This window comes from Schistocerca nitens, chromosome 9 (genome assembly GCF_023898315.1).
Source record: "Schistocerca nitens isolate TAMUIC-IGC-003100 chromosome 9, iqSchNite1.1, whole genome shotgun sequence".
Classification (NCBI taxonomy): Eukaryota; Metazoa; Arthropoda; class Insecta; order Orthoptera; family Acrididae; genus Schistocerca; species Schistocerca nitens.
Genome location: NC_064622.1, coordinates 66,923,483 through 66,950,077, shown reverse-complemented (window position 1 = coordinate 66,950,077; position 26,595 = coordinate 66,923,483). Strand labels below are relative to the sequence as shown.

At 41.8% G+C, this 26,595-nt stretch overlaps 1 protein-coding gene across 1 annotated transcript; it reads right to left on the bottom strand.

Annotated features, from left to right (window-relative positions):
- LOC126203110 (gamma-secretase subunit pen-2) lies at positions 1-26,595 on the bottom strand. The gene is made up of 3 exons (XM_049937354.1): positions 26,436-26,595; positions 402-506; positions 1-318 (listed from the first exon to the last, which is right to left on the bottom strand). The coding sequence occupies exons 1-3, from the start codon at positions 26,494-26,496 to the stop codon at positions 179-181; spliced, it is 306 nt and encodes a 101-aa protein (XP_049793311.1). The 5' UTR covers positions 26,497-26,595; the 3' UTR covers positions 1-178.

Sequence of the window (26,595 nt, the reverse complement as noted above, 5' to 3'; positions counted from 1 at the left end):
TTTTGACAGTGTTTCTCAAGTTTATTCCAATACTACATTATATTTACAATGCTTCTTTTAAAACAAAGTTTGTCTCCCAATAGGTTCAGTATTATTAAGATAATGAAAAATCACGGGCTCACAGTTTATAGTCTCCTTCTGAGAACAAATGATTAACACAAACCACAAAGTTCTGCAGTTATGGGACCCCAGTTGGTATAATGAAAGACATGTAATCAGCTGTAGCTCCCCATTCTGCTCTGTGTGTTTGAAACATGACAATCCATGACACCAGAATTATAGTCCAAATAATAGCTCCAATCGCAGATAAAATCACATCTGAAACAACATACAATAGTAAAACACATAATCTTATCCTTCGAATATTCCATAAATAAGATTTGAATGTAAGAAATACATACATTTCTTGATAGGTTTTTGCTCTTCATACTCTGGTCGTTTGAATGCTTCCGGAAAAAACCATATAGCATTTATGCACCACAGAAATGGCAAAAATGCAAAGCCCGCTAAAACAGAGAGAAAACAAATTCCTTATAAAAACGTATCTCAACATCACAGCAGTTTGATGAAAGAGAATTTTGCTAGACACATGTCAGCAAATAAAAATGCTTTAGGGCTGGGAAAGGACAGTTTTGTTAAAAAAAAAGGTATTTTTTTATGCCACACCAACCATACTGGAACATACAGATGGATCATGATTGATTCTTTCACTATGAAATTATGTGTTCGTAGCTACAAAACTTTAAGGCAGATTAATTTTATGTCAGAGTAAGACTCAAACATGGACTCACTCTTTTCCCTAGGAGCTATTTAGCTCTGAAAATTACTAGTCCTTCCTTTTCCTCTTGCCTGTTTACTTCTGTACAAGACTTAATATCCACTATTTTATTCTTATGAAACTTACTCAAAAGAAAGCCTGAGGTGGTAGAATTATTCTGCAGTCTATTGCAAATGCTATTTCTCTAACCTTTCTCAATAGTGTTTCACAAAAAGATCCACCTTCTCTCCAAAAACTACCATCAAACCTATGGAGCATTTCTATAATACTCACGCACAATTGAACCAACCAGTAACAAAGCTGGTATGATGCCTCCGAATTGCTTCCATGTCTTCCTATTGTCTGATGTTGTAGGGACATCAAACACTTCAGACAGGGCAGAACAAGCATTCAGTACACTATCTCCTTTAAGGGTGTACTACATTTTTTCCAGAACTTGAGGGTCCTGTAACAAATGGCATTAAATATATTGGCCTATAATGTGGCGCACCTGTTGTTGAGTCCTATATAGGATACTCTGTGCATTTTCCCACCTGCTTGGGGTGTTCACTCTGTGTGAGGGCTCTCAAAATAATCATGAACTAAGACAGGAGCAATTCAAAGCACTCACTGTAAAACTGTTGCTTTTCAACACAAGGGATGTTTATATCTGTCACCGTTTTGTGAGAATGTTTCGTTATCAAATGATGATAATTCTGTACAGTTTTCATGTGTGGGTGATGTTTTTAATTTTACTCAACTATTTCTTCTGAGATTAGTGGCCACTGTAATCAGTGTAGTTAACAGCTCAGTTCAGTGCCTGTGACACACATCCAGGGTATCAAGTTACGTACTTGGCTTTTCTTGTGTTTTCTTAAGTGTACATATTTGTTTAATTGCTTGTGTGTTTTGGTATTTAAGAAGTTTAGTCTCACTTTTCTGTTAGCTGTAAATGTGAATTCAGGCAGTCTGTACTTCAGTTGTCATTTCTTCTGAACAGCCAGCTACATAGTTCACTGAGGTATCCACGTCCCTTTGTTACACACCAGGAGGATAACAAGTTGCTTACCTAGGTTTCTGCCACCTTGTACTGTTTACTCTTCAGTTAGTCTTGCTAGGATGGGTAGGTTGTGTGCCTGCTGTGCGCAGACACAGGAGGGGCTGGCCCCAGTTTGCGGGGAACAGTCAAATGTAGTTTTGGCTGTGATCAGTCGCCTTCAGGACCGTCTTGGGATGTAGTAGTGGCAGAGATTCTGGAGCGTCGCATGGGACACCTCATGTGTCACTTGTTTCGCCCAAGGGTTCTACTGCCGAGGCACCTTCTATCGCACCCAACGTGGTGGATCCGAATGGCGGACGGTAACATGTTTGTGCCGTATGGCCTTGCCTATTCACACTGTCAGTGAACTGGTGACTCTTCCTTCAGCAGCATCTGAGCAGGAACAAGTGGTCAGTAGTTTGCTGATTATTGGGTGCTCCATTGTTAGGCTGTGCACTTGATATGTCTACTGGAGGCCCTCATCCAAGACGTGGAGGCGACCTTGCCTGGAGCTGTCAAACATACAGCATACAGGCGCAGTCGTCTGAAAGCTGTGGCTTACATCGGCACCAACGATGCCTGTCGCATGGGTGCTGAGGGCATCCTCTCTCTCTGGCTCTGAGTACTATGGGACTCAACTGCTGAGGTCATTAGTCCCCTAGAACTTAGAACTAGTTAAACCTAACTAACCGAAGGACATCACAAACATCCATGCCCGAGGCAGGATTCGAACCTGCGACCGTAGCGGTCTTGCGGTTCCAGACTGCAGCGCCTTTAACCGCACGGCCACTTCAGCCGGCTGAGGGCATCCTCAGTTCTTACAAGTGGCTGGCAGAGGTGGTGAAGACGGCTGGCCTTACATGCTGGGTGCAAGCAGAGCTCGCAATTTGCAGCACCATTCCCAAAGTTGATGGGGTCCTTTGGTTTCGAGCTGAGTGGAGGGTCTCAACCAAGGGCTTCATTGTCTTTGTGACAGTCTTGGCTGCAGATTTATGGACCTCTGTCATTGGGTGGGAATTTGTAAGACTCTCCTTGATAAATCAGGTGTGTACTACACAAAGGAAGAAGCTACTCGAGTAGCACAGTACTTGTGGAGTGCATATGTTTTCTTTTTTAGGCTGGGTGGTAGTTTGAGGTATTCTCACAAATACTTGCCAGTCAATATGCATATAGGGAAATCATATAGTGTTCAGAGTAAAGAAAGTTTGACTGCAAAAATTGTAATAGTAAACTGTCGAAGTATTCATAACAAAGTTCTAGATTGTATTGTCCTCCAGCAAAGTTCTCATCCTCAAATTATTCTTGAGACTGAGAGCTGGCTAAAACCTGAAGTAAAAAGGTCTGAGATATTTAGCATTTCTTGGAGTGTTCATCGGAAAGACAGATTAGATACTGTAGGAAGGGGCGTGTTCATTGCAGCTGACAAAAATATTGTCTAGCGAGTTTGAAATTGAGTGTGATAGTGAAGTTATCAGGTCATGCATAACATGTCTAGGTGAAACCAAGTTAACTGTGGGACATTCTTCGGACCACTTTAGTCCACTGTGACAATTCTAGAGTCATTCAAAGAAAGTTAATAAATCAGTCAAGAGAGCTAGGAGAGTGTTCGTGCTAGAAAGAGCAGATAAGCAGTTGTAAGCATCTCACTTAGACAATGAACTGCAATCATTTAGTTCCAGAATGATGGCCATAGAGGAATTATGGGCAAAGTTTAAATAATTGCAAATCTTGCTCTGGACAAGTATGTGCTTAGTGGATTAACGATGGGAAAGACCCACTGTGGTTTAATAACAAAATCTGGAAAATGCTGAGGAAGAAAAGGCTGTTGCACTCTTGGTTCAAAAGAGGATACGCAAATGACGACAGGCAAAGTTGAATAGAGATTCGTACGTCTGTGAAAAGATCTGTGCTCGAAGCATAGAACATCTACTGCTGTCCTACCTTGGCTAAAGATCTGGTGGAGAAACTGAAACAATTCTGGTCCTATGTAAAATTGCTAAGTGGATCTAAGGCTTCCATTCAGTAGTTTGTTGACCAGTCTGGTTTAACAGTAGAAGATAGCAAAAGGAAAGCAAAAGTTTTAAATTCCACATTTAAGAAATCGTTCATGCAGGAGACTCGTACAAATGTACCATCATTTGACCATTCCACAAAGTCCCATATGGATGACGTAGTAATAAACACCCCTGGCGTAGAGAAACAACCAAAGGAGTTGAAAACAAATAAGTCTCCAGGTCCAGATGGAACCCCAAGTCAGTTTTACGAAGAGTAATTCATGTCATCGGCCCCTTACCTAGCCTGCATTTATCGTGAATCTCTCGACCAGCACAAAGTGGAAAAAAGTGGAAGTGATTCCTGTATCTAAGAAGGGTAAAAGAACGAGCCCCAAAATTACAGACCAATATGCTTAATATCAGTTTGCTGCACAATTATACAGTGTATTCTGAGCTCAGATATAATAAATCCCCTAGAGACTGAAAAGCTTATCTCCACAAATCAGCATGGCTTTAGAAAACATCGCTTGTGCGAAACTCTGATTTCTCTTTTCTCACGTGATATACTGCAAACTATGGATGAAGGACGACAGGCTGATTCCATATTTCTAGATTCAACACAGTACCCCACTGCAAACTGTTAATGAAGGTATGTGCAAATGGAATAGGTTCCCAGATATGTGACTGGCTTGAAGACTTCTTAAGTAGTAGAACATAGTATGTTGTCCTCGATAGTGATTATTCATCAGAGGCAGGGCTAACATCAGGAGTGCCATGGAAGTGTGATACAGCCTCTGCTATCTTCTGTATACATTAATGATCTGGCAGACAGGGTGGGCAGCAATCTGCAGTTTTCGCTGATGGTACTGTGATGTACAGGATGGTGCTGAAGATCAGTCACTGTAGGTTGATACAAGATGACCTAGACAAAATATCTAGTTGGTTTGCTGAATGGCAGCCTGTTCTTAATGTAGAAAAATGTAAGTTAATGTGGAGGATAAGAAAAACAAACCCTTATTGTTTGGATACAGCATTAGTAGTGTCCTGCTTGGCACAGTCAAGTCGTTTAAATATCTGGCCATAATGTAGTGAAGTGATATGAAGTGGAACAAGCATGTGAGCACTGTGGTAGGGAAGGCAAATGGATGACTTCAGTTTATTGGGAGAATTTTACGAAACAGTGGTTCAACTGTAAAGGAGACCGCATAAAGGACACTAGTGCAATCTATTCTTGAGTACTGCTCCGGTGTTTGGGATCCGCTCTACATCAGACTGAAAGAAGACATCGAAGCAATTCAGAGGCGAGCTGCTAGATTTGTTACCAGGAGGTTCCATCAGCATGCAAGTGTTACGGATATGCTTCGGGAGCTAAACTGAGAATCTGTGTAGGGAAGAAAACATTCATTTTGAAGAACCCTATTAAGAAAATTTAGAGATCCAGCATTTGAGGCTGACTGCAGAACAATCCTACTGCCCCCAACATACATTTCGCATAGGGACCATGTAAAAAAGATATGAGACATCAGGGCTCATATAGAGGCATACAGACAAAATTTTCCCTCCCTCTATTTGCAAGTGGATCATGCAAGGAAAGAACCAGTTGTGGTACAGGGTACCCTTTGCCACGCACTGTACAGTGGCTTGCAGTGTACGTATGTAGATGTAGATTGTCCTTAGTCTCAAGGACAACTAAAAAGGTTTCCATTTTTGGGCATAATTCTCAGCTTATAAATTTATACTAAAGACAGAGTTTACTTATTTATCAAATAATAAGCTTAGTGCATTTTGGTAACATCTACTTCAAGTCCGATGAACATTCTGTTTAAATTGAATATTCATGAATAGGCAAAAAGCTTTAATTTTTTAAATTCTAAACTCAAGGTATAAAAAGGCGTTCCATTTGTTTAGATCCAAAATCCAAGCACAGTGTGCCATTTTCATTTGGGAAGAAGCAACTGGAGCAACTTTACGCACACACACACACTACCTGATCGAAAGTACATGGACACCTATACGTAACTCGAAAGTGACTGCTAGAAGTCACAAGTGGCAGACCCCACTAGTATAAAAGGAGTCGGGGAGTATCGAGTTGTCATTAGAGAAGCAGTAACAGCAGAATGGTTGGTTGGTTGGTTGGTTTGTTTAAATGAGGGAGGAAGGGACCAAACTACGAGGTCATCAGTCCCTTGTTCCGAAGGAAACAATGCCACAAGGATGAGAATAAGACACTTGAGACAACACAAAACAGAATGAAAGGAAAAACCATAACAATGACTGAAGGGCAACAAACACTTAAATGGAAAAAAGGGGACAACAAAACCACAAAGAGACAAGGAGCAGTTAGAGGAGGTTAAAACAAGAAAGCACGTTACCATTGCTGGCTGACTATGAGGATAAAAAGGAAAAGCCAGCCACTCTGCAACACAATAAAACCCCCATGCTGAAAGCACTAGGGTGGAGGACACACAGGGACAAAGGAAAGGTGCTAAAACTTTGAGCAAATGATAAAACTCACCCTCACGAATAAAACGTAAAACTAAAGCTGCGGTTGAGGCATTGTCGTCCAACACTGAAGGTAGGATGCTGGGAAAGTTAAAAGTCTGCCGCAGAGCGGCTAAAAGTGGGCAATCCAGTAAGAGATGGACAACCGTCATTTGTGAGCCACAGCGACACCGAGATGGGTCCTTGTGACAGAGGAGGTAACCATGCATCAGCCACATATGGCCAATGCGGAGCTGACAGAGAACCACAGAGTCACTGTGAGAGGCGTGCATGGAGGCCTTCCACACATTCGTAGTTTCCTTAATGGCATGCACCTTGTTGTGCATACTGAGGTTATGCCATTCCATCTCCCAAAGCCGCAAAACCTTGCGGCATAATACCGAACACAGGTCAGTTTCAGAGAAGCCAATCTCCATAAGCGGTTTCTGCGTAGCCTGTCTGACCAGCCTGTCAGCAAGTTCGTTGTCTGGGATTCAGATGTGACCTGAGGTCCAGACAAACACCACTGAACGACTGGACTTTTCCATGGCACAGATGGACTCCTGGATGGTCGCTACTGAAGGATGATGAGGGTAGCACTGGGTGACATCTTGTAGGCTGCTCAAGGAGTCAGTACACAGGAGAAATGACTCGACTGGGCATGAGTGGATGTGCTCAAGAGTAGGAGATATGGCCGCCAGCTCTGCAGTGAAAACACTGCAGCCATCTGGCAAGGAGTGCTGTTCTATCTGTCCTCCATGAACATATGTAAAGCCAACATGACCATCAGCCATCGAGCCACCATGGGCCTGGTACATGTTGAACATCGAGCGGAAGTGACAGCGGAGAGTCTACATCTATGTGATTACTCTGCTATTCACAATAAAGTGCCTGGCAGAGGGTTCAATGAACCACCTTCAAACTGTCCCTCTACTGTTCCACTCTCCAATGGCGTGCGGGAAAAACGAGCACAAAGTTTTCTGTGTGGGCCATGATTTCCCTTATTTTATCATGATGATCATTTCTCCCTATGTAGGTGGGTGCCAACAGAACATTTTTGCAAGCAGAGGAGAAAACTGGTGATTGAAATTTCATGAGAAGATCCTGTCGCAACGAAAAACACCTTTGTTTTAATGATTGCCACTCCAATTCATGTATCATGTCTGTGGCACTATCTCCCTTACTTTTTGCAATAATACAAAACGAGCTGCCCTTCTTTGTACTTTTTCAGCATCACCCGTCAGTCCCATCTGAAGCAGATCCCACACCGCACAGCAATACTCCAGAATAGGGCGGACAAGCGTGGTGCAAGCAGTCTCTTTAGTAGACCTGTTGCACCTTCCAAGTGTTCTGCCAGTGAATCACAGTCTTTGGTTGGCTCTACCCACAACATTATCTATGTGATTGTTCCAATTTAGGGTATTTGTAATTGTAATTCCTAAGTATTTAGTTGAATTTACAGCCTTCAGATTTGTGTGACTTATTGCGTAATCGAAATGTAGCGGATTTCTTTTAGTACTCATGTGAATAACTTCACACTTTTCTTTATTCATGATCAATTGCCACTTTTTGCACCATACAGACATCTTATCTAAATAATTTTGCAATTTGTTTTGGTCATCCGATGACTTTACAAGATGGTAAATGACAACATCATCTGCAAACAATCTAAGATGGCTACTGAGATTTGTCTCCTATGTCATTAATATAGTTCAGGAACAATAGAGGGCCTATAACACTTCCTTGGGGAACACCGGATATTATTTCTGTTTTACTCAATGACTTTCCATCTATTACCATGAACTGTGACCTTCCTGACAGAAAATCAGTGATCCAGTTGCACAACTGAGGCGATATTCCATAGGCATGCAGTTGGGTTAGAAGACGTTTGTGAGAAAGAGTGTCGAAAGCCTTCTGGAAATCTAAAAATATGGAATCAATTTGACATCCCCTGGCGGTAGCACTTATTACTTCACAAGTATAAAGAGCTAGTTGTGTTTCACAAGAATGATATTTTCTGAATCCACGCTGGCTATGTGTTAATAAATCGTTTTCTTCGAGGTACTTCACAATGTTCAAATACAGTTTATGTTCAAAAACCCTACTGTAAATAGACGTTTGTGATATGGGCCTGTAATACAACGGATTACTGCTACTTCCCTTTTTGTGTCTTGGTGTGACTCGTTAGGTATGGTCTTTCTGTGAGCGAGTGGTTGCATATAATAGCTAAATATGGAGCTACTGTATCAGCATACTCTGAGAGGAACCTGACTGGTATACAATCTGGATCAGAAGCCTTGCTTTTATTAAGTGATTTAAGCTGCTTTGCAACAGTGAGGATATCTATTTCTATGTTTCTCATCTTGGCAGTTGTTCCGGATTGGAATTCAGTAATATTTACTTTGTCTTCTTTGGTGAAGCAGTTTCGGAAAATCATGTTTAATAACTCTGCTTTAGTGGCACTATCATCAATGACTTCACCATTGTTATCATGCAGTGAAGGTATTGATTGCGTCTTGCCATTGGTGTGCCCGAATCTCTCTGGGTTTCCTGCCAGATTTCGAGACAGAGTTTCATTGTGGAAATTATTGAGAGCATCTAGCAGTGAAGTACGTGCTATATTTTGAACTTATGCAAAACTTTGCCAGTCTTGGGAATTTTGTGTTCTTTTAAATTTGGCATACTTTTTTTGCTGCTTCTGCAACAGCAATGTGGCCCCATATATCATTCTGTCCAAATTGCTAAAACACTTGATGTTCATTGTGAGAATATTCTGGAAGGACGTACATTGCTGTGATTGTCAATAGATTGTTGTCATTAATAAAATTATGTACATACAGTACATTAAATATATAATCAAGAAATTGAAGTAATAAATATGCAGCAACAGATAATAAGAGGCTATGGAAATGTTGGCATAAATAACTAACACTTCTAATTACCATAACTGCAATTGAGTAAGGAGTAAACACAGAAAACCTCATTATCTTGAGAAACAGCTTAAAAGTTATTACCAAGTGATGTATTTTCATTTGTTATCTATTTTTATGTCTTCCTCTGTAAGTAATATTCTTTGTAATTACATTTCTAATTAACCCTCCAACTGTTTACATCATACAACTTTCCGATTTCCAGAATTTGAGGCCTTATTTGTGCATTTTATGTATGTAATCGGATAAAGCACGAGTTCTGTACTACCACTGAATGTTAGAAACCAAATTCAAACTGTAATTAATTGGATGACTAAATAATACAAGAGACATTACTGTAATTAAAGTGCTGCAAGAAATGAAAACCTCACCACTCAAAATTGGCATACAGCTCATCGTCAGAGTGCAAAAGAAGGTCCCTGTGGAATATAATACCCTGGACCACATTTAAACTCTTATGTGGTGTGAAGATAACAGAAACAGCCCCCAACTTGTTACAAGCGAATAAAGCCTGTGACTGGGCAGAGGATGCTATTTTTATCAAGACTGACCCAGAACGCATTATGGACAAGCCCTCCACCTCCACAAACTTGTCCTCTAAATGCTCCACAAAAAACAGTGCCTTCATCGAAACAAAGGAGTCCCCATCAGTTCTCATACATATGGAGTACTGGGGTGAATAAGGTTCACTGCCATCCTTAGCCTGGTGTTCCCCCCATGGTGTGGCCAAGGAGGGGAATGATTTAGGGTTGTACTTTCTTGCATTGTACTGAGACTTGGAACACTTGAAGACTGCTGGTGTCTGATCACCAGCAAGTGATGACGCGGTACGCTTCATCGCGCGTCATCCGCCCTGATGCCATCCACTCCTACCCGGAGCCCTCCCCACAGGTGCCACCTGGCAGGATGGCCTTTGCCGAGAGTCCTGATGCCCCAGCATGACAGGCATCTACTCCCTGGCATACGTGGGGAGTTAACGGCGCAGGCATCAGCAGAGTGGTCCCCATGTTGTCAGGGGGCTACAACCAACAGGGTACATGGTGACCCCACCACAATGGACAGGCTACCGCACTGGATATCACGTGCAAAGAAGTCCACAGTTATCGTTGGCGCAGAAAGCGATAGCGCATGGTGGAAAACGCACTCATGAAGGATTCCTCACCCCAGAGATGGAGAATGAGCTGGACTGCAATGCGATGACGAGAAAGTGGGATAAAGATCTCAAGGGAAAATGGACACGATGCACCATATAAGGCGCCCTTCCCCAATTGACTCGCTCTTCGGGTAAATTTTGAAAATGGAGGTCAAACCCTACAGGGGACATCACATAAAGGCCGAAATGTGTGAGACTTCTGTTAGTTGCCTCTTACAACAGGCAGGAACACCTCAGGCCTATTCTAACCCCCGGACCCGCAGGGGGGGAGTAACAGCAGAATGTATCAGGTAGAAGAGCTCAACTATTTTGAACATAGACTGGTCATTGGATGTCACCTGAGTAACAAATCCATCAGGGACATATCACCCCTTCTTAAGGTCTGCAGCTCGTGGTCTATTGGCTAGTGTTACTGCCTCTAGATCACGGGGTCCCAGGTTCGATTCCCGGCCAGGTTGGGGATTCTCTCTGTCCGGGGACTGGGTGTTTGTGTTGACATCATCATCATCATCAAACCCTTGTAAGGCTGCCCACATTGACTGTTGTGATGTACCGGCCTCATGTACTGATGGACAGGGACTGTCAAGCATTGTACAGGGAAGGTGTAAAAAATCTCATGAAATCAGCAGAAGGAGTCACCCGTGAGTTCCAAAGTGCTACCAGTAGTGCAGCTAGGACAATAACTGTGCACAGGAAGTTAAAAACAATGGGTTATAATAGTCAAACAGATCCTCATAAGCCACATATTTCTGTAGCCAATGCTGAGTGGCATTTGAGTTGGTGTAAAGAGTGATGCCATTGGACAGTGGGTGGCTGTAATCTAGTGATATGAAATACAGAAGTTCTTTGGGTTTGGCGAATGTATGGAGAACATTAACTGCCATCATATGTTGTGCCAACAGTGAAGTACAGAGGAGGTGGTCCTATGGTGTGGGAGTTTTTCATTGTTACATCTACATCTACAAAATACTCCGCAATCCAACCCTCCTTGGAGGGTACCCTGTACCACTGCTAGTCATTTCCTTTCCTGTTCCTCTCGCAAATACAGTGAGGGATTAACAAGTCTATATGCCTCCATACGAGCCCTGATCTCTCTAATCTTATCTTTGTGGTCCTTATACTAAATGTACACTGGCAATAGGAGAACCATTCTGCAGTCAGCCTCAAATTCTGGTTCTTTCAATTTTCTCAATAGTGATCCTTGGAAAGAATGTTGCTTTCCCTCCAGTGAATCCCATTTGGGTTCCCGAAAGGTCTCTGTAATACTTGCATGTTTGTCAGACCCATGGGTAACAAATCTAGCAACCTATTTCTGAATTGCCTCAATGTCTTCTTTTAATTCGACCAGGGCAGATCCCAAACACTCTAACAGTACTCAACAAAGGGTTAATTTGCCTTCCCTACTACAATCCTTACCTTACACATAGATATTTAATCAATATGACTGTATCAAGCAGCATGCTACTAATGCTGTATTTGAACATTTGCGTTTGTTTTTGCTGCTCATTTGCATTAAGTTAGATCTTTCCATATTTAGAGCTAGCTGGCATTCATCATACCAACTAGAAATTTTGTCTAAGTCATCTTGTATTCTCCTACAGTCAATCGATGACGACTCCCTTCACACAACACAGCATCATCAGCCACAAACTGCTACCTTACCCTGTCTGCCAATTCTTTTATGTATATAGAAAATAACAGTAGTAGTATCATACTTCCCTGGGACACTCCAGATAATTCTCTTGACTCTGATGAACACTAGCTGTCAAGGATGGCATACTGGGTTCTATTACTTAACAAGTCTTCAAGCCACTCACATATCTGGGAACCTATTCCGTATACTTGTACCTTCCATTAACAGGACAGCAGTGGGGCACCGTGTCAAAGGCTTTACAGAAATCAACAAATCTGGAATCCACCTGTTGCCCTTCAGCCATTGTTCACAGGATATCATTTGAGAAAATAGCAAGCTGAGTTTCGCATGAGTGATGCTTTCTAAAACCATGGTCTTCTGATTTGTTGCAGTCAATACTAAAAGTTTTTATACTGGTCTTGAACAAATACTGCAACAAGTGCAATGCAGATCTCCCAGGCGGTCACTTCGCAAGAGCCGCCTCACCAAGCAACAGGTGTTGGAGATGTGGGAGTAGACCATACTATGCACGTGATCTAGCCACCGAATGTGACATTCCTTGAGAGTGGCAGTGATACTCAGCAGCTTTGCAGTATTCAGGAGCAACTTTTTTTTATTTTTTATTTTTTTTAATTATTGGTTTAGGGTGCACAACAGCTATGGTCATAAGCACCCATTCTGTGGCTTAGTGAAGGGTAAAAACAGGAATATAAATTAGCAGCAATGGGAGTGAAACTCAAGGAGGAGGGAAACTAAAACGGAAGTAAATATTACAAAAATGCTATTGAAGAGGGGTTGTTTTCCCTGAAAAGAGCTTCAAATGATTGATGTCATCTCACTAACACTTATAAACTCAAGGAGGCAATTGGTTGAGCACGCATCATATGCTAAAAGGGAAGATAAATCAGGCGACAGCTGTAAATGGGCACGTAGCTGATTAAAATATGAGCACTGAAGTAAAAGGTGTCTCACCGTCCATGACAGACAGCAGTGGGGGCAAAGTGGGAGAGTATCGCCATTTAAAAGATGTCGACAGCTACAAAGACAGTGCCCAATCTGGAGTCTATTTAAAATTAGCTCCTCCTGACAACGAGGCCAGGAGGAAGAGGTCCAAGCACAGGGAAGAGATTTTATGCCCTGTAATGAAGAGGTTTTATGTCCTGTAATTTATTATCCTGAAGTGCAAACCAATGTGTATGCCATAAAGGAGCAGCACGACAACATAAAATTCTCTATAGATCAGCAAAGGGAACCATGCTAACTATGCGGTTGCCTGTTTCCACATATACCAATATGCCCTGAGATTCAGAGGAATGCCACAGATATGCTCCCCAAGTGGAGCATGTGGAGGCAGTCCTGAATCTGGTGGTGGACCAGAGGGTGGATGGGTTAAAGAGCTTGGTGGTTGAGAAGAGAGCTGAGGGAATCCGAGCATATAGTATACTGTAGCCACTCATGGCAACGGATGTATTGGACAGCCTGGAGAACAGTGTAAAGCTCCACAGTAAAAACCGAACACTGCTTGGGAAGGCCAAAATCTAACAGAGGTGTCGTCAATAATATAGGCACTCCTGACACCAAAGGTGCTTTGGAGCCATCACGTAAATAAATGAGGCATCCTCCATTTGTGTGCATACAGCAGCAAATGCCCGACGATAAACTACAGGGAGGGTACTATCCTTGGGAAGCTAACAAACGCAATGGAGAAGGCAGATCTGGGGTGAAGCCAGGACGGTGTCGTATCCCCCATTTGTCAAGAAAGCTTTAGGAAACTGGAAGGAACGTGAATGTAACAGTTCACTGAGGCGGACTCCTGGTGGTAGTAGAGAGGAAGAGCTGCCTGCATACCCTACATCCAAGGACGCGTCGAAAAAAAAGGGCATGGGTCGGTTGAGCAGGCATGGAAGACAGATGACTAGCGTAACGACGCATAAGGACAGCTTGCTGATTGGACAGTGGAAGTTCAGTAGTCTCAGCGTAAAGGCTCTCTATGGGGCTAGTGTAAAAAGCTCCAGACACTATACGCAATCCACGGCAGTGGACAGAATCTAGACACCAAAGAATTGACGGCCATGCAGAAGAATAAACTATGCTTCCATAGTCCAATTTCGAGTGCACTAACACGTGATATAGGCAGAGGAGGACCACTCGGTCCATTCCCCAGGAGGTACCATTCAGAACATGGAGGGTGTTGAGGGACCGCAGACAGCGAGCTGAAAGATATGAAATGTGGGAGACCAGCACAGTTTTCTGTCAAACAAAGTCCCAAGAATTTTGCGACATCTGTGAACAGAAGGTCAACAGGGCCTAGATGTAGGGAAAGTGGATAAAACTCCATACGATGCCAAAAATTTACACAGACGGTCTAACTGGGAGAAAATCGGAAGCTGATTTCAATGCTCCATGAGTGGATGCGATTGAGACATCCTTGAAGACATTGTTCAAGAAGGCTGGTCTGTTGAGAGCTGTAGTAGATTGTAAAATCATTGACAAAGAGGGAGCCCAAGACACCGGGAAAGAGACAGTCCATAATTGGATTTATGGTGATGGCAAAGAGTACAACACTTAGCATGGAGTCCTGGGGCACCCTGTTCTCTTGGGAGAAAGTATGGGACAGAGTAGTGTTCACACGCACCATAAATGTGCACTCTGCAATAAATTCATGGACAAAAAGTGGTAGCTGACCTCAAAATCCCCATGAGAACACTGTCCTCCAACAGGTATCGTATGCCCTCTCCAGATCAAAACATATAGCTACCATTTGGCATTTCCACAGTGGAGAGAGCAACAAGATGGTCAACGGCAGAACGATGCTTTTTGAAACCACACTGGGCAGTTGTTAAAAGGTTTCAAGACTCCAGCCACCAGCCTAAACGGCAATTTACCATACACACCAAAACCTTACAAACACTACTCGTGAGAGAGATTGGGCAATAGTTGGAGGGGAGATGTTTGTCCTTTCCAAGTTTCGAACAGGAATGACAATAGCTTCCCGCCATCATCTGGGAAAGTTACTGCTGACCCGAAGTCAATTATCAAGGCGAAGGAGGTAGCACAGACTAGGATATGAGAGATGCAACAACATTTAGACATGGATACCATCTGGTCTTGGAGCAGAAGAGCGAGAGGAGCAGAGTGCATGTCTGAGTTCCTGCACAGAAAAAACGGCATTATACCTTTTGCAATTTTGAGAGGCAAAAGCAAGAGGTCACTCTTCCGCTACCTGTTTCTTCGGGAGAAAGGCTGGTGGATAATAAGAAGAGCTCGAAATCTCAGCAAAGTGTCGACCCAATGAGTTAGATATTGCAGCTGGGTCCACAAAGGTATCCTGCCCTGAGGTCGGAGAAAAACTGGACATGGCGGATATCTGTCGGATTTGACTCGAAACAACTGATGAGGGAGTGAAGGTATTAAAGGAGCTGGTAAACCCAGCTTGCCTTCTTGCTATCGCGTATGATGCGACAGCATCACGCAGATAACTGCTTATAGTGGATACAGTTGGCCAATGTAGGACGATGGCAGAAAACGCAAAGAGCACATCTCCGCTTGTGTATTTGCATCACAGCATGCCTCGTTCAACCAAGGAACTGAGGGGTACTGGGAAAATGGGGAAGTGCGATGTATTGAACGTTCTGCTGCTGTAAGAATAACTTCTGTAACATGAGTGACCTGATCGTCAATGCTAGGAAATTGATGGTCATCAAATGTTGCTAGAGAGGAGAAAAGTGTCCAATCTGCCTGGGAAAACTTCTAGCATTCTGGATGCATGGATGGCAGTTGTAGTTGTAATCGAAGGACACATGGAAAATGGTCACTCGAGTGTGTATCAGCAAGAGTGAACCATTCAGAGCGCTAAGCTAGAAAACAGTACTGACTGAAAGGTCCAAATGAGAGAAGGTTGACTTGCAGCCAGACAAAAATGTAGGTTCCCCAGTGTTGAGGCAAACAAGATCCATTTGGTCAATCAATAGGGAACCTCTCTGACAAGGACCCGGAGATCCCCAAAGCAGGTGGTGGGCATTGGGAGTCCCCAACCACCAAATTGGGGAAAGGGGGGGGGGGAGGGGGGGAGGGACCTGACCAAGGAGATGAAAGAGATCGGCTCTTGCCATTGGTGTGGCCGATAGAAAATACCTGGTGATCAAAAAGTCAGTATAAATTTGAAAACTGAATAAATCACGGAATAATGTAGATAGAGAGGTACAAATTGACACACATGCTTGGAATGACATGGGGTTTCATTAGAACAAAAAATAAATAAATAAATAAAATATACAAACATTCAAAAAATGTCCGACAGATGGCGCTTCATCTGATCAGAATAGCAATAATTAGCATAACAAAGTGCCGGCCGGGGTGGCCGAGCGGTTCTAGGCGCTACAGTCTGGAACCGCGCGACCGCTACGGTCGCAGGTTCGAATCCTGCCTTGGGCATGGACATGTGTGATGTCCTTACATTAGTTAGGTTTAAGTAGTTCTAAGTTCTGGGGGACTGATGACGTCAGAAGTTAAGTCCCATAGTGCTCAGAGCCACCTGAACCATAACAAAGTAAGACAAAGCAAAGATGATGTTCTTTACAGGAAATGCTCAATATGTCCACCATCATTCCTCAACAATAGCTGTAGTTGAGGAATAATGTTGTGAACAGAACAGCACTGTAAAGCATGTCCGGAGTTAAGGTGAGGCACTGGCGTCGGATGTTGTCTTTCAGCATCCCTAGATGTCAGTCGATCACGATACACTTGCGACTTCAGGTAACCCCAAAGCCAATAATCGCACGGACTGACGCCTGGGGACCTGGGAGGCCAAGAATGACGAAAGTGGCAGCTGAGCACACGATCATAACCAAACGACGCGCAAGAGATCTTTTACGCGTCTAGCAATACTTTGTTTTTTATTTTGGTTCTAATAAAACCCCATGTCATTCCAAGCATGTGTGTCAATTTTTACCTCTCTATCTACATTATTCCGTGGTTTATTAAGTTTTTAAATTTATACTGATTTTTTGATCACCAGGTATATGATACAAAGAGAAAAGGTGAATGCAGAAAGGGAAAGACGTACAGAGACAGCTTGGAAGGAACTGTGTAAGTGGATTAGGTGATAATGGATAGTATCATGGAGAATCATCATAGGTGCCCCATGTACCAGAATGCCAGCAACAGAGGGGAGATCAAACCAGACTGACTGGAAATGAGGGAAGAGAAAGCAATCATGGAAATGTAGCTTTGTTTTGTGAAGACAGAAGATGACCGGGAAGTAGGACCATAAGAGGATCAAGAGTTCATCCCAATTGGAGTGAAGGATTGGGGACAGGAAGAGATGTGGAATGGCCCCATACAAGAGGGTGTCACATGTGTGGCAGACAAGTATTTTAGAGTGATATATGTATATCTTATTACAGGACACAACTTTCTACTAACTTTTGTCTGTCGGGATTCATGCACCCTTTTCTGAAGCTTGAGTGCAGCTACTTTCTACACTACATGTAAAATATCCTGCTAATACAAGGAGTATCCTAAAGATTCCAGAACAGTGCTGCCCTGGGCATAGTTTGTGTAGTACAAACACTCTTATTTTCGATGTGTTGTACAACTCCTTGCAAGCTACAGTATTGCATCTGGTGTTGCCTAAGAATATTTTGTCTCCTCACAGTGAATTTGTTTGCTGTGGCTGTTTTGCTCTGTACTCTTTTTATGATGGGTGTTAGTGAACAATGCACAGCAATGAAATTTTGCTCCCCACTAGGGAAAAGCATTGCACACGGTATTGTGATGAAAACAGCTTACAATGATGACACTATTAGTAAAGCGCAAGTGTACAAGTGGTGGTTTTCCCCACTTTAAAAACGGTGATGTCAACCAATGACAAATGCCATTCTGGGAAACTGTCACCTGCTCAAACAGAAGAAAACACAATGAAAAATCTTGAACTTGGGCTTAAATACAGGAAATTGACTATCCAATATGTGGGGCAGAGTTAACTATATGTCATCAGAGCCCATTAAGTAGATTTTAAAAAGAATGGAGAATGAGAATTTTGGCTTGTAAACTTGGGTCTCAGGTTCTGGCTGACCAGAAATGGTATGTGAAATGGAAACATGCAGCGCTTCGCAGGAACAGCTTCAAACTGACTCAGAATTTAGTTCCACTATCATCATTACCGGTGATGGGTCATGATGCTAGAGTTATGTGGCATCCAACATTGATCAGATAATGCAAAAGTGCCTGAGATAAACAAAAACGGGGAGCAACTGTAAGCCATGACTAAAGCCAAGATTAAAATGTTTTCCAAATGGATTCACTGATTGTAAAAAAAAAACTTATGTGTAATGGAACATGCCTTGAAGGAAATGTTTTGTCAAAAAATTTAAATAAATAGTTTCTATCAGGAACCCCCCTGTACAACTAGAAAGCAGTCCTGCAAGAAAAGAAGAGAGAGGAGAGGCATTGGCTGTCTGAAGCTATGGCTTACATTCAGACATGTCAGACAGTGACAGCGGAGCTGCCAGAGAGCATAGTCTTACTCTGTTGGGAAGTTTCACATGAAAATGGATCTCAATAGAAAAAGGAGTTGTTGTTGTTGTTGTTGTTGTTGTGGTCTTCAGTCTGGTTTGATACAGCTCTCTATGCTACTCTATCCTGTGTGAGCATCTTCATCTCCAAGTAACTACTGCAACCTACATCCTTCTAAATCTGCTTACTGTATTCCTCTCTTTGCCTCCCTCTACGATTTTTACCCCCACGCTTCCTTCCAGTGCTAAACTGATAATCCCTTGATGCCTCTGATTAGGTCCAGTCAACCAATCCCTTCTTATAGTCTGGCTGTGCCACAAATTTGTTTTCTCCCCAATTATTTCAGTATTTCCTCATTAGTTACACAACTTACCCATATAACCTTCAGCATTCTTCTGTAGCACCACCTTTCAAAAGCTTCTATTCTCTTCTTGTCTAAGCTGTTTATTGTCCATGTTTCACTTCCATGCTTGGCTACACTCCATACAAATACTTTCAGAAAAGACTTCCTGAAACTTCGATCTATATTCAATGTTAAGAAATTTCTCTTCTTCAGAAAAGCTTTTCCTTCCATTGCCAATCTAAATTTTATATACTCTCTATTTCGACCACCATCAGTTATTTTGCTGCCCAAATAGCAAAACTCATCTATTTTAAATGTCTTGTTTCCTAATCAAGTTCTCTCAGCATAACATGATTTAATTGGACCACATTCCAGTTGCAAGGGCAACAGCCTGGATGATTGTATGATCTGGCCTTGTAACAATAACCCAAACGGCCTTGCTGTGCTGGTACTGCGAACGGCTGAAAGCAAGGGGAAACTACAGCCATAATTTTTAGCGAGGGCATGCAGCTTTACTGTATGATTAAATGATGATGGCGTCCTCTTGGGTAAAATATTCCGGAGGTAAAATAGTCCCCCATTCGGATCTCCGAGCGGGGACTACTCAATAGGATGTCGTTATCAGGAGAAAGAAAACTGGCGTTCTACGGATCGGAGCGTGGAATGTCAGATCCCTTAATCGGGCAGGTAGGTTAGAAAATTTAAAAAGGGAAATGGATAGGTTGAAGTTAGATATAGTGGGAATTAGTGAAGTTCGGTGGCAGGAGGAACAAGACTTCTGGTCAGGTGACTACAGGGTTATAAACACAAAATCAAATAGGGGTAATGCAGGAGTAGGTTTAATAATGAATAGGAAAATAGGAATGCGGATAAGCTACTACAAACAGCATAGTGAACGCATTATTGTGGCCAAGATAGATACGAAGCCCACACCTACTACAGTAGTACAAGTTTATATGCCAACTAGCTCTGCAGATGACGAAGAAATTGAAGAAATGTATGATGACATAAAAGAAATTATTCAGATTGTGAAGGGAGACGAAAATTTAATAGTCATGGGTGACTGGAATTCGAGTGCAGGAAAAGGGAGAGAAGGAAACGTAGTAGGTGAATATGGATTGTAGCTAAGAAATGAAAGAGGAAGCCGCCTGGTAGAATTTTGCACAGAACACAACATAATCATAGCTAACACTTGGTTTAAGAATCATGAAAGAAGGTTGTATACATGGAAGAACCCTGGAGATACTAAAAGGTATCAGATAGATTATATAATGGTACGACAGAGATTTAGGAACCAGGTTTTAAATTGTAAGACACTTCCAGGGGCAGATGTGGACTCTGACCACAATCTATTGGTTATGACCTGTAGATTAAAACTGAAGAAACTGCAAAAAGGTGGGAATTTAAGGAGATGGGACCTGGATAAACTGAAAGAACCAGAGGTTGTACAGAGTTTCAGGGAGAGCATAAGGGAACAATTGACAGGAATGGGGGAAAGAAATACAGTAGAAGAAGAATGGGTAGCTTTGAGGGATGAAATAGTAAAGGCAGCAGAGGATCAAGTAGGTAAAAAGACGAGGGCTATTAGAAATCCTTGGGTAACAGAAGAAATATTGAATTTAATTGATGAAAGGAGAAAATATAAAAATGCAGTAAATGAAGCAGGCAAAAAGGAATATAAACGTCTCAAAAATGAGATCGACAGGAAGTGCAAAATGGCTAAGCAGGGATGGCTAGAGGACAAATGTAAGGATGTACAGGCCTATCTCACTAGGGGTAAGATAGATACTGCCTACAGGAAAATTAAAGAGACCTTTGGAGATAAGAGAACGACTTGTATGAATATCAAGAGCTCAGATGGAAACCCAGTTCTAAGCAAAGAAGGGAAAGCAGAAAGGTGGAAGGAGTACATAGAGGGTCTATACAAGGGCGATGTACTTGAGGACAATTTTATGGAAATGGATGGGGATGTAGATGAAGATGAAATGGGAGATATGATACTGCGTGAAGAGTTTGACAGAGCACTGAAAGACCTGAGTCGAAACAAGGCCCCCTGAGTAGACAACATTCCATTGGAACTACTGACGGCCTTGGGAGAGCCAGTCCTGACAAAACTCTACCATCTGGTGAGCAAGATGTATGAAACAGGCGAAATACCCTCAGACTTCAAGAAGAATATAATAATTCCAATCCCAAAGAAAGCAGGTGTTGACAGATGTGAAAATTACCGAACTATCAGTTTAATAAGTCACAGCTGCAAAATACTAACACGAATTCTTTACAGACGAATGGAAAAACTAGTAGAAGCCATCCTCGGGGAAGATCAGTTTGGATTCCGTAGAAACACTGGAACACGTGAGGCAATACTGACCTTACGACTTATCTTAGAAGAAAGATTAAGGAAAGGCAAACCTACGTTTCTAGCATTTGTAGATTTAGAGAAAGCTTTTGACAATGTTGACTGGAATACTCTCTTTCAAATTCTGAAGGTGGCAGGGGTAAAATACAGGGAGCGAAAGGCTATTTACAATTTGTACAGAAACCAGATGGCAGTTATAAGAGTCGAGGGACATGAAAGGGAAGCAGTGGTTGGAAAGGGAGTAAGACAGGGTTGTAGCCTCTCCCCGATGTTGTTCAATCTGTATATTGAGCAAGCAGTAAAGGTAACAAAAGAAAAATTCGGAGTAGGTATTAAAAGTCATGGAGAAGAAATAAAAACTTTGAGGTTCGCCGATGACATTGTAATTCTGTCAGAGACAGCAAAGGACTTGGAAGAGCAGTTGAATGGAATGGACAGTGTCTTGAAAGGAGGATATATGATGAACATCAACAAAAGCAAAACAAGGATAATGGAATGTAGTCTAATTAAGTCGGGTGATGCTGAGGGAATTAGATTAGGAAATGAGACACTTAAAGTAGTAAAGGAGTTTTGCTATTTGGGGAGCAAAATAACTGATGATGGTCGAAGTAGAGAGGATATAAAATGTAGACTGGCAATGGCAAGGAAAGCGTTTCTGAAGAAGAAAAATTTGTTAACATCGAGTATAGATTTAAGTGTCAGGAAGTCATTTCTGAAAGTATTTGTATGGAGTCTAGCCATGTATGGAAGTGAAACATGGACGATAAATAGTTTGGACAAGAAGAGAATAGAAGCTTTCGAAATGTGGTGCTACAGAAGAATGCTGACGATTAGATGGGTAGATCACATAACTAATGAGGAAGTATTGAATAGGATTGGGGAGAAGAGAAGTTTGTGGCACAACTTGACCAGAAGAAGGGATCGGTTGGTAGGACATGTTCTGAGGCATCAAGGGATCACCAATTTAGTATTGGAGGGCAGCGTGGAGGGTAAAAATCGTAGAGGGAGACCAAGAGATGAATACACTAAGCAGATTCAGAAGGATGTAGGTTGCAGTAGGTACTGGGAGATGAAGGGGCTTGCACAGGATAGAGTAGCATGGAGAGCTGCATCAAACCAGTCTCAGGACTGAAGACCAAAACAACAACAACAACAACAACAACATTCCCGTATCCGTGTTTTGCTTTTGTTGATGTTCATCTGATAACCTCCTTTAAAGATGTTGTCCACTCCGTTCAACTGCTCTTCTGAGACTCTTGCTGTCTGACATAATTGCAAAGTCATCAGCAAACCTCAAAGTTTTTATCACTTCTCCCTGGACTTCAATTCCTATTTCAAATGAGGGTTTATTGTACCTCCAGAATAGAAGAGGATGCCATTATGATTTACACATACAGGAGAGCCGCATGCCCCTTAGGAAAAATTATGGCTGTAGTTCCCCTTGTTTTCAGCATTTGCAGTACCAGCACAGCAAGTCATTTTTGCCCCTGCAACTACTGAAACAGCTGCCGTCCCTCTTCAGGAACCACTACATGTATCACTGAGGCATGCAAGCCTCCCCACCAACGGCACGGTCCAGGGTTCAGGGCGGAAGGTGAAAAATTAAATTATGAAAGAAGTGAAGCAGGGTGATTATTCACAGGAGATACTGTGAAGGGAAATATTCTAAACAAATAACTTAAATGGAATAAAAATTATTTTAAAATGTGGAGATGTGCATAATCTACCACACATCACATCTGTATACATCTGCATTTGCAGATCGATATTTAATGTTAACAAAGCCCAAGACTCTGAAGAAGCAATACAGTGTACCATAACTATGAGCAGCAGATTCACTACAGTCATAAATGAGATTATTTGACAACTACAGCATTTGATTGAAACAATATACATTAATGCTTGTGTGAGTTATATACTGAAACAGAAGTTGCTTTTGTTGGACATTCTTCACATCAATCCTAGGAACACTCAACAGTTGCTGGTTTTTAGCTGAAGGAAATCTGTGGATGGAGTCCACTTGCCCTCTCCAGCATGCATAGCACCACTCCTAACAATATGACAGAGGAATTCCACTTTCTGACAAGTAAATCAACACTATCTTAGTTGGAGGCTCAAGTCAGCACGATACACTGCTTGTAACACTTTTCACACAGCATGACAGTCCTCTCAAAAACTCTCTGAGGACATTAAAATGTCACTGATGTAAAAAGTGACTCATCTAGCAAGGTCTGGCTGATGACTGCATCCACTGCATGTATAAATGTTAGGACATTTAAATTTAACTATAAAAATAGCACAGCCAATACATAAATGCTGCCATTGATTAGAAACACTGTATATTCCCTGGATAGCTTTGAAAAAGAATGTGGCTCACTCAAACTGTGTCAGCTCTTCAGCTACTTTTGGTTGGTCTCGTTCAGTTAATCTGATTTAGGCCACCAAATTTTCACCTGGTGGCAGAAAGTAGAACTGTTATTTTTTTCAGCATGCTCCTTGAGTCCCCTGATTAATAAACACACCTACTATAAACACACATATTGTTTCAGCATCCTGTGATGTGTACAGCCTACACTGCAGCACTTTGACCACTGTCAGTTTAATTGCAGCAAATGTAAATTTTGAAAAACTTTTTGATGATGTTCACTGAAATACATTCTTTGAACTTCTGAAGGTGGGTGGGATTAAATACAGGGAGGAAAAGGCTATTTACAACTTGTACTGAAACCATACTTCTGTAACAATGGCTACATGAAATGAAAGAAAAGTTGTAATTAAGAAGCGAGTGAGAGGTTTCCAGCTTGTCCCTTACGCTATTGATTATGTACGCCAGGTAAATTGTAGAGGAAACCAAGGAGAAACCTGGAAAGGAAATATAAGTCCAAGAAATTGAAACAAAAAATTTCTGGTTTATAGATGACATTGTAATTCTGTTAGAAATACCAAAACACTTGAAATAACAGTCGATTCGAATGGGTAGTGTCGTGTAATGAGTCTGTACAATTAATATCTGCAAAAGTAAAACAGGGGTAATAGTACGTAGTAAAATCAAATCAGATGGTGCTGAGAGACTTGTACTATTAAATGAGACACTAAAAATAGTTTAAATGACTTTTGTAATTTGAGTAGCAAAATTCCTGATGATGGCTGAAGTACATATAATATAAAATATTGACTGGCACTACCAAGAAAAGAATTTCCAAATAAGAATAATTTGTTGGCATTTTATAAAAATTTAAGTGCAAGGGTGTCTTTCATTAAGGTTTCAGTCCAGAGTGTGTCACTGTATGGAAGTGAAACATCGATGATAAACAGGGGAAATACGGAAGCGTCCGATCCCGCCCGTCTGCTTTGACCCATGACGTCACAAATATGGCGGAAACAAAAACAAACACACACACTTTCCACAAGAAGCCTAATGACACTAACGGGACAAGTGCGGGAAATGGGGTGTTTTGGGTGGGGGCAAACTAAATATAAACAAATTTAGACGCCTTGCGTAGCTACAACGTGTAAGTGAAGACAGCCATGCATGAATACCACCTCCCCAGGGGTCGTAACCCCTGCAACCCATAGAAGATGAAGATGCTTCAGTAGCTGATTAGTGTTTTTTGTCTTTAAAAAAAAAAAAATTCTCACGGGATAGAACGAACAGATCAGAAAGATAAATATAATAAACTAAAACAGAAATTGGAGGAAACAGATAATTAAAATGAGTAATAAGTGTTTTTAAATTTAAAAAAATCTCACGAGATAGAACGAACAGATCAGAAAAGTAAATAAAATAAGATAAAACAGAACTGGAGACAGCCACACTCAAATCAAACTCCGCGCCGTCATGACGTCACACACGACAACACCCTTACGTCACGGGTCAAAGCCGACACGTGGGATCAGACGCTTCTGTCGACCCTAAACGGGTAAGACAAGAAGAGAACAGAAGTTCCCGAAATGTGATACCACAGGATACTGCTGGAGATTAGGTGAGTTGATCAGATAACATTATGAAGGTACTGAATCAAATCAGGGAGAAAAAGACAGTTCTGGTAGAACTTGACTATGAAAGGGTGCTGATAGTAATAGTACACACACACACACACACACACACACACACACACACACACACACACACACACACAGAGAGAGAGACAGAGACAGAGAGAGAGAGAGAGAGAGAGAGAGAGAGAGAGAGAGAGAGAGAGAGAGAGAGAGAGAGAGAGGGGGGGGGGCTGAAGTGGATGTGGCTGCAGTAATCATGCAGAGATAAGGGAACTGCATGGGAACACTGGATCATACCAAACTTTGGACTGGACACAACAACAAGTCATTTATATCAAAAATGGCACATGCACTAGCAAGGGAAATAATTACTTTTGAGCCGACTTTGTACATAAAAAGTCTAGCAAATGTATCAGCACTGGAAGATGCTGACTTGAGATACTAAACACAAAACAGAGTGGTCATTGTAAGTCACTCGTTTTACAAATGTTAACCTTACAATTCTCTGGCAATACTTCTTAATAACGTGAAAAAATGCTGAGTTGCATCACATTTTGGAGTCAATGTTAAACCGCAAACCTCCCTTTATTTGGCGAAGTCAGCCGACTGTAAGACTAAAAGAAGGCAATTTCAAATCACTCCCAATTAGACCATGTCTAGTAAAGTACTTCTGTGTACAAACCAACCTTCAGATTGATTGCCACTGATCTATTTTTAACTTTCAAAATGTTTCTTAGGACTCGGCGTAACACAGGTCAACTACGCATTAACAGACGAATACTGAAGATACACACACATCCTCCAGCCTGCCGTTCTCTGAAACGCAGTCGTTTCTAGTGCAACAATGAATGTACATTTACAACTGTCGGGGTGTACGCCAAATACCATTCTCAAAATGGTTTAGAATGTAATACGGCACCATCTCGATATCTTCGTTTTAGCGATAGGCTGATACGTAGCGAGCTCACGTATACGTTTGATTATAATCACTAGCACTTAAGCAGAGAGATAAAGTAATACAAATAATTAGCTGCAGGCAATACGCTTTAAAGTTTGTTTATTGATGGTGACTTTCTCTTTATGAACGAAAGTATTTGCTTCAATCACAGTTTACTCTAGGACTGATAAACTGCAGCAGGTTCCCAACTGTCGATGGGACAAGGTTGGTTTCCTTCCTTTAAAATGCATTGATTTTATCATTTTATAACCTGTTACTTGCGAATACACTCACCTCTGAAGTACCATCGACATAGATATAGCTTCTTTTCATTTTTAATTTTAGACAAATCCATAGCGGATATATCAACACAAAACTCACTGACGTCTAACGAACAGCTGTCAACTTACGCACACCCATTATCACATTCACAACACTGTACCAAAGATCAAAA

Bases quoted from the DNA above. Each gene is read 5' to 3' on its own strand.
- LOC126203110 (XM_049937354.1), bottom strand. From the start codon at position 26,496: ATGGATTTGTCTAAAATTAAAAATGAAAAGAAGCTATATCTATGTCGA. The intron at 507-26,435 runs GTGAGTGTATTC...TCTCTGTTTTAG, and splicing joins ATGTCGATGGTACTTCAGAG to CGGGCTTTGCATTTTTGCCA. The intron at 319-401 runs GTATGTATTTCT...ATGTTGTTTCAG, and splicing joins GCAAAAACCTATCAAGAAAT to ATGTGATTTTATCTGCGATT.